Consider the following 8,078-nt stretch of genomic DNA (forward strand, 5'->3'; position numbering starts at 1 on the left):
ATGATTAAAAAAAGTTATTTTTATAAAACGGGAAACTGGGACATTACAGTAGCTCTTATATAAAAGCAGAAAGTAACGTAAGAAAATAGAAATAAAGGAGTATATGTAAAATGTAAAGTATGTACATAATGCTACATTATTTTTTCTACATAAATTGTAGAAAAAATAAGAATAAGAATAAGACATTGAAACTATAAGAAATATGTACAAATATGTGCATCAAACACATACAATATATAACCACAGTGTAAATAAGTAAATACAAAATGCTGAGAGGTCTATACAGTCCAATGTGTAGTCAGCAGGGCTGTTTTTCTGGGAATTCATTGTGTTTTAGAAACATTGAGGTAGTTTTCCTTCCACAGTAAAAACTTTTACATGGTGAGTATTTTAGACAATGATTTCAGTATTTATCGGCTTAATACAGGTTCATCTTATCTTATATCTTATTATTATTATTCTTTTTTCTTTTTTCTTTAAATTTCTTTAATTTTATTTCTGCACAATCTCCTGCTCCACACTCCAGTCCAGCTGGTGGCGGTAATGCACCTCTAAGATGGTTCGCCAATAAACACCAAAGACGAAGAGAAAGCAAGCCCCTAACAAAGCAGAAGTGATGATCACGTGATAGTTTATGTGACAGCTGTATGATGGGAAACCGGCTCCACTGGAAGGGTCACAACAAAAAGTGAAACCCCTCGTCTATCACATCTGCCAGCAGTGGAACACTTTTACATGATCTGAGGCTAGTTAACCAGCCTGAAGACATCAAGTAGCATCCAGCCAGGCTACCCTTTAGTAACCATGTTGGCTGTATTGGTCCTCTTCGTGGCTGTAGCGTCCCAGACGGCTGCTGCTCGGTACACCGCGGACTGGACCAGTCTGGACGCCAGACCGCTGCCTGCATGGTACGACGAAGCTAAGGTGGGAGTCTTCATCCACTGGGGTGTGTTTTCTGTCCCCGGGTTTGGCAGTGAGTGGTTCTGGTGGCACTGGCAGGGCCAGCAGCCTCCGGACCAGAAGTGTGTGAACTACATGTCACAGAACTACCCGCCCGGGTTCAGCTACCCGCAGTTTGCTCCTCAGTTTCACGCTCAGTTCTTCAACCCGGAGGACTGGGCGGACATCTTCAAGGCTGCTGGTGCAAAGTGAGTGTGTTTCTGATAACAGACAGTTGCACTTCCTGGTATTGAACACATTGTTGACATACATCTGCTGCGTGTTCCTCATTGTCTTTGTTGCAGATATGTGGTCCTGACTGCCAAACACCACGAAGGGTTCACTAACTGGGGCTCTCCAAACTCCTGGAACTGGAACTCAGTGGATACTGGTCCTCACAGGGACCTGGTGGGAGACCTGGGGGAGGCAGTGCGCAACAGGTGGGTCATCATCACATGATATAGGAAGTTCAGGGAAAGTGTTATAACTGGTACTTATTAAAGTGCTGACAGCAATATACCAAGAATGCAGTGTGAAGAAGCTATGTTGCTTGTGGTGGTGTTGGTTCATAAAACATCTGCATATTTAAACACAGGATCCAGGGAGCCGTTCCAACAATTTATTAAAGTCAAGGTGGTTCAGTTGGATGGCAGTTGGTGGATGATTTTGTCTACACAAAGAAACATTAACAGATGATATTATATATCTCATAAATATAATACAAATTATAAATTAGGTCATTTTAATTTACATTTTCATGCATCCACAATCTGGAATTTTCCTTTTCTCCTTGACATAGGATTAAATTCAGGTATCTAACATAACACAAAACAATCTGTTAACTTCCAAACAATATATATTTCATTTCAACCAAATAAATAATAAAGGTACAAAATGCCATATCAAACTCACATCACTCTCTTTGTTCTGCCTGGGATTGTTTGGAGGGCAGATTTATATAATCTAGGTGAAGTGGTTTAATCAGCAGTGGCATTCTATACCATGCTTGCAGGTGGAGTGGAGACTTGTGATTTAACACAATGATTTAAAGAATGTAGTACAACTTGTCCTGTTCAGGACATTTTAACTGCTGCTTTCCTCCTGAAACACTGGTGAAGAAGATTTATGATCTGTTGTTCAGTAGTGTTGTGTAGAGCTAGTTTGGGCCAAATATATTTGCAGATTTCATAGAAATCCCTTTACTGTAGGTTAGGGATGCGTCAACCTGATAGATACAGACCTTATTGAGTAAGTAAGTAAGTACATTTCTTTGTATAGCACCTTTCACAGATAAAAAATCACAAAGTGCTTTACAATAATAAAAAAATACATCAGTCAATATTAAAAGTAGCGATGACAAGCACAGGGCTGTCAAGCTAAAAACACAAAAAAACAAAAAAAATGAGGACAAAGACACATTAACAGGTAACAAATACAGTCAAGAAAAGGCTAATAAAAGCAATAAATTAAGTGGAGTTGATTATTCAGACGAATTAACAAAAGCCTGTCTAAATCACAATGTTTTCAGCTGTTTCATAAAAATGTCACAGGACTCTAGGGATCGCAGCGATAGGGGGATGGCATTCCATAGGTTGGGTGCGACATCTTGAAAGGCACAGTCACCTCGGGTGTTATAGTGGGTTCAGGGGACTGACAGAAGCTTTTGGTTAGAAGACCTAAGAGCCCGATTAGGTGTATAAGGCACGAGGAGGTCAGTGATATACTGGGGTGTTTGACCATGCAAGGCTCTGAAGGTTAGCACCAGTATTTTTAAATGGATAAGTAATTGGATTGGAAGCCAGTGCAGAGAGTATAAAATAGGGGTGATATGGGATCTTCTGTTGTGTCTAGTTAAAAGCTGAGCAGCTGAATTTTGGATTAAGTAGGGCCAATAAGGCCTACTGCAATTGTCAAATCACAGGAGACGCAATATTTGTTAAAGGCACAGTATTGTGGTGCTGCAGAGATAACTTAAGAAAACATCTTTGTTTGGTACAGATCCCTGCAAACACCACATCATAATCATTTTAATGTTTTGCCATGAAAATGAGAATAATGATTAAAAAAAATTATATCGCAAATCATATCACAATTGTAATATCAGTCAAAATAATCGCAATTAAATAATTTTTCAAAATTGTTCAGCCCTAATAAGTGAATTGGATATTGGCCGTGACGATTCACATTAAATAATGTGATGCCTTGTCAATGTCATTATAATAATTCTGTGTTTCCACTAGGGCTGCAACTAAAGATTCTGTTGATTATTTTCTTGATTAATTGATTAGTTGTTTGCGCTATAGAATGTCAGAAAATGCTGAAAAATGTTGGATCAGTGTTTCCCAAAGCCCAAGATGACATCCTCAGATGTCTTGTTTTGTCCACAATTATAGAAATCCTGTTTACTGTCGTAGAGGAGTAAAGAAACCAGAAAATATTCACATTTAAGAAGCTGGAATCAGAGAATTTTGACTTTTTTTTTTCTTAAAAAAATGACTCAAACTGATTATCAAAATAGTTAGCAATTAATTTAATAGTTGACAACTAATCGATTGATCTTTGCAGCTCTAGTTTTCACTATCAGTTCATGCAGTCACAGCGGGCTGCAGACTCAGCATTTAGTGCCACAGCATCCCTGTTCTCATGATACCTTTTTATATCAAAATGATTCCAATGAGTATACAGATTTTCAATTTAGGAAAAAGAGAGCCCTGGTATCAGATCGGACCTCCGTATCTGCAGATACAGTGAATTGAGGTTTTGGTACTGTGAGAGAAAAAGTTGGATCAGTGCATCCCCACTCTAGATATCAGAAGAACACTTACTGTAGATGATACAATTTAAATATTGTGTTGTTGAATTAGTGGCTTTTGCATTTATCATGTCATTCAGATACCTGGCTTTCCTAAGTTTTAATGCCTGCATTTTGTTTTTTTGTTTTTTTTATTTCCTCGTTTAGGTCACTGCACTATGGACTCTACAACTCTTTGTATGAGTGGTTCCACCCTCTCTACCTGATTGACAAGAAGAATGGATTTAAAACACAGGAGTTTGTGATGCAGAAACTACTACCAGAGCTTTATAACATGGTTGTAAGGTCTGTAAAGCCTCAGCCGCTGATTGCAACACAAACATGTTTATTGCACCTAATAATGATAATAAACTCCTACTTATATTGACCTGTGCCTGTATGAGGCACATGGCAATACAACCTTATGGCAGTATGTCTAAACCTTTGCCTTCCTGTTGTTTTTGCAGGTACAGACCTGAGTTGATCTGGTCTGATGGGGACTGGGAAGCACCTGACACCTACTGGAACTCCACCCAGTTTCTGGCCTGGCTCTACAACGACAGCCCCGTCAAAGTAAGGGTTTTTTATAACAAAGAAGCAACACGTAACTGTACAAGAATGCTGTAAATAGACAGTGTGTGTGTTTTTGTAATTCAACTACTAATTACTAATACAATTATAAATTGTATATTATAAATAATAATTTGCGCATTTAAGAAAAGATAAGAAATAGTCAATATGATTAAGATAAATATGTAAGTAATGAATTGGTATTGTGATTAAGTTATATTATAAGTAATGAATTGGTATTCTGGATTGATAACAAATTTATATATATATAATTATATCAGTAATTAATTTATATTTCTGTATGACAGAGATAAAAGGTTATAATTATAGTTAGAATAATTATAGATAATAGTAATTATGGTGCCAAATTTAGGAAAATTGAATTAGAGTATATGTATGGCTCAATAAGGAAGCTGGTTAATAATTAATAATTGACTTATGGAGAAGAGGTTGGATTAAATAAGTTTATACTTCTTCTCACTCCTTTTCGAATATGTAAATCAAGGCATCAAGTGTTGACAATTTATTTTTCTTACGCTTTTCATTGTATGTAAATACTACTTGTTTCTGAGTATCCACTTGTTGGTATGATCATTATTTTTCTTTATTTTATTTTTTTTGTATTCTACATGTTCGAAATACATTTTGAAATGAAATGAAATTGTTTCAGTATGGTTGCATGTACTTTTCCTTGTCGTAGGATACCATTGTGACCAATGACAGATGGGGAGCTGGCTGTGCCTGTAAACACGGCGGCTACTATAACTGTGAAGACAAATACACTCCAGGCCAGCTGCCCAAGCACAAATGGGAGAAATGCACATCTGTGGACACGTCTTCCTGGGGTTACCGTCGAAACATGAAGATGAGCGAGCTGATGGACTTACCCACTATCATAGAGGTGAGGATATGTGATGGTATAATTTTATTACCAGGCTGGTTCTTCTTATTTTTTTGTATATGGCTCTCACACATATAGAATACAGGTCATTTCTGCTCTTGTGTACAGCTGTCATGGACACAATTCAAGCCAACATTCCCACGGGAATCTAATGTAATGAGGAAAATGTTGCTTTTTTTAATCAGTCAATTTGCTGATACATAATTGGCTGTGTTACAATCATGTGTGCCTTTTATTTGGTCATTGTCAAGAGAATACTGCTCCGAAATTAATCCAAGTACATGATGTGTCAGTCATCAGCGAGGCGTCTCTTTCCAATGACTAACTGGTTGTCCCCCTGGTTGTACTTCTGTTACAGGATCTGGTTCGCACTGTGGCTCTGGGAGGCAACTACCTTCTGAATGTGGGTCCCACACCAGACGGGATGATCCCCGCAGTGTTTGAGGAGAGACTCAGGGGTGTTGGAGCCTGGCTAAAGATGAACGGGGAGGCCATCTACGCCTCCACACCCTGGAGGGTCCAGAACGAGAACACCACTGTACCAATCTGGTAAGAAGCCGAGGGAGAGCTGAATCAACGAGAAGCAGTCTGTGAGCTTGTAGTTCCTGTTATTTATAATTGATGCGTTCACACGTTGTGTAGTGTTAATTAACATATTTAGTTTTAAGTTTGATATGCTCTGCCAAATCCCACTTCAGTGCAGAATAACATTTTGCTAAGATCATGTTTAAGTGGTCGATTCACGAAATGAAAGGCAGATTTTTAAAATTGTTTTGGGGGCATTTTGCTTTTATTTGGAAGTGGATAGTAGAGATGTAGACAGGAAATGCAGGGAGAGAGACACAGGGGATAACATGCAACAAAGAACATTGTGGTCATGTGGCACACTGCCCAACCACTCAGCTACTGGACGCCCTGAAATTGAGATCCATGATGCTATTATCATCTCCTTTTTTCTAGGTTTACAGCTAAAGGAAACGCTGTCTACGCCATCATGACATCCAAACCCCCCAAGCTCACATTGCAACTGTTGGGACCCAAAACAACAAAATCCACTAAGGTAAAGGCCCTAACAATGTTTGTGTGTTTTTACAGATTATAAAAACTCAACAGTAAGACCGTGACAAAAACAAATGTAACGTTGTTAAAGGCAGGTTTAAAAACGAGCCTAGTGTTGCCAAGTCTTTTCCAGTGAAAGTAGCTAGCAGCACTAGCTCCAAAAGTCCCTAAATCTAGAGAGAAAGTCACCAAGTCGGCAACACTGACCGTCCGTCGCTTCAGGCCTCCCTCCAAAGCCACTCCCCCAAAAATTATCATTATGAATGTAAACAACGAACACGGCTATTGGAAAACTCTGGTGATGCGCAATGAGTTCACAGCCAGAGTGTGCACAGGCAGATAGGTAGCCCATACAATCATTACATTCAGGCTGAATGAAATGATTGCACAGGTTTATTACAGTCCTTTGAAAGCCACAGATACCAGATTTTTTTCTTTTTTGTGTCAGAGCATTTGATTTAATGATTGCTGTCGGGATATAATACAAATATTAATAAATATAAAAAAAAAACGTTACTAACCCTGCCTTTAATACAGAAACACATAGCTTTTTTTTAGAGGAGCTGTACTACTCGCTGTCCAAAACATGACATTTTACAACCAGCCCAGTGACTATTAAGTTACAGAAGGGATGTAGGTATGAGAAACTAAATTACTGATTATTGTGTCTTGTCCAGGTGACCTTGTTGGGGAATCCAAATCCCCTACCCTGGGCCCCAGTCCAGCCCAACGCTGGCCTTACTGTCCTTCTGCCTGAGCTGCCCTATTCCCCCGGTCAGGCCTGGACACTCAAACTGGACGGCGTCCAGTGAGCCTTAAACCCCCGAAGTGTTCAAGGTTGAATATTCAGAATGTATTCATCTCAGGTTGTTTTGTGGGATAAGGGGAAACTTGTGCACTATAGTTAAAGGGACAGTGCTTGTGTAATGATTTAGTGTTTTTGCCAAAATGAAAGAATGGGAGACTATTCAATGATTCCTTTGCAGCTCTGAAAGATTTAATGTGTCACTGCCTCTTAATTGTGCTCTTTTTTTGAATGAATGAACCTGGCAGCTTCTCAACTGTCTAATTGCTGTTTCAGAAACAATTACTTTTTTTAAAGGGTTTGTTGGAAACTGAACAATTTACATACAAAGCACTTTTTTCTTACTCTATTATCTATCTATGATCTATCTTTAAAATGGCTAAATAAAAGATGATTTGATTTTTCTGATGAATGGTTGTTGTTGTCATACTGTCGAGTAGTAAACTTAGAGGTTCATGTTATTCCGAAGGAGCTCTGGGGAAAAAGCGAAGAAGTTCAGAAACTGGTCCACTTTCTCAAAGCAAGGTCAAGAAACAAAGTTTTCTTACTATGTGTCTTATAATGGCGCTTTAAGCATCCTTCAGGTCTCATCACTTTAGGAACTTCTTGTTCCTTGCTGCCCTTTTGTGCTCAGACACAATTACCTCCTCTAAAAAACTCAAGTCCTATCTGAATTTCTGTAGTCTCGGATAAGATGTACAAACCTCGAGAGTGCTTTTTACACTCGAGAAGTAGCGAATCACTTTTTTTTTTTTTCACTAATGGTTACGATTGCGAAGAAGATAACATGGGTACTTCTGGATGACTGTTTTGATTTTCTATGCAGCACTTGTTTGCACTTTTATTTTCAAGAACTCCCTGAAGTGCCTCAGGATGACATTACTCATTCGCCTCCCACATATTTATATTTGACTAACTCCTGACCTTAACCTGCTTCTCTTACCCTGAGGCTACTGCTCCATGTTCTTAAATATCAGCGGGAAACTTTATATTCAGTAGCAGCAGTCTATATT

The 8,078-nt window shown here is 38.6% G+C and overlaps 1 protein-coding gene across 1 annotated transcript; it reads left to right on the plus strand.

The window, feature by feature from the left end:
• The first annotated feature begins 249 nt into the window (after nt 1-249).
• LOC141754982 (tissue alpha-L-fucosidase-like) lies at nt 250-7,477 on the plus strand. The gene is made up of 9 exons (XM_074614485.1): nt 250-381; nt 532-1,148; nt 1,245-1,379; nt 3,899-4,036; nt 4,198-4,303; nt 5,001-5,201; nt 5,560-5,750; nt 6,162-6,261; nt 6,938-7,477. Exons 2-9 carry the CDS (start codon nt 805-807, stop codon nt 7,070-7,072), a joined length of 1,350 nt encoding a protein of 449 aa, XP_074470586.1. The 5' UTR covers nt 250-381; nt 532-804; the 3' UTR covers nt 7,073-7,477.
• Nucleotides 7,478-8,078: the final 601 nt, after the last annotated feature.

The sequence above is a fragment of the Sebastes fasciatus genome, chromosome 17 (genome assembly GCF_043250625.1).
Source record: "Sebastes fasciatus isolate fSebFas1 chromosome 17, fSebFas1.pri, whole genome shotgun sequence".
NCBI classification, from domain to species: Eukaryota; Metazoa; Chordata; class Actinopteri; order Perciformes; family Sebastidae; genus Sebastes; species Sebastes fasciatus.

What these genes read in the sequence shown, in the direction of transcription:
- LOC141754982 (XM_074614485.1), top strand. Translation starts at nt 805, where the DNA reads ATGTTGGCTGTATTGGTCCTCTTCGTGGCTGTAGCGTCCCAGACGGCT. An exon ending in TTCAAGGCTGCTGGTGCAAA is followed by an intron (nt 1,149 to 1,244) that starts GTGAGTGTGTTT and finishes TCTTTGTTGCAG; the next exon opens with ATATGTGGTCCTGACTGCCA. An exon ending in AACACCACTGTACCAATCTG is followed by an intron (nt 5,751 to 6,161) that starts GTAAGAAGCCGA and finishes CCTTTTTTCTAG; the next exon opens with GTTTACAGCTAAAGGAAACG.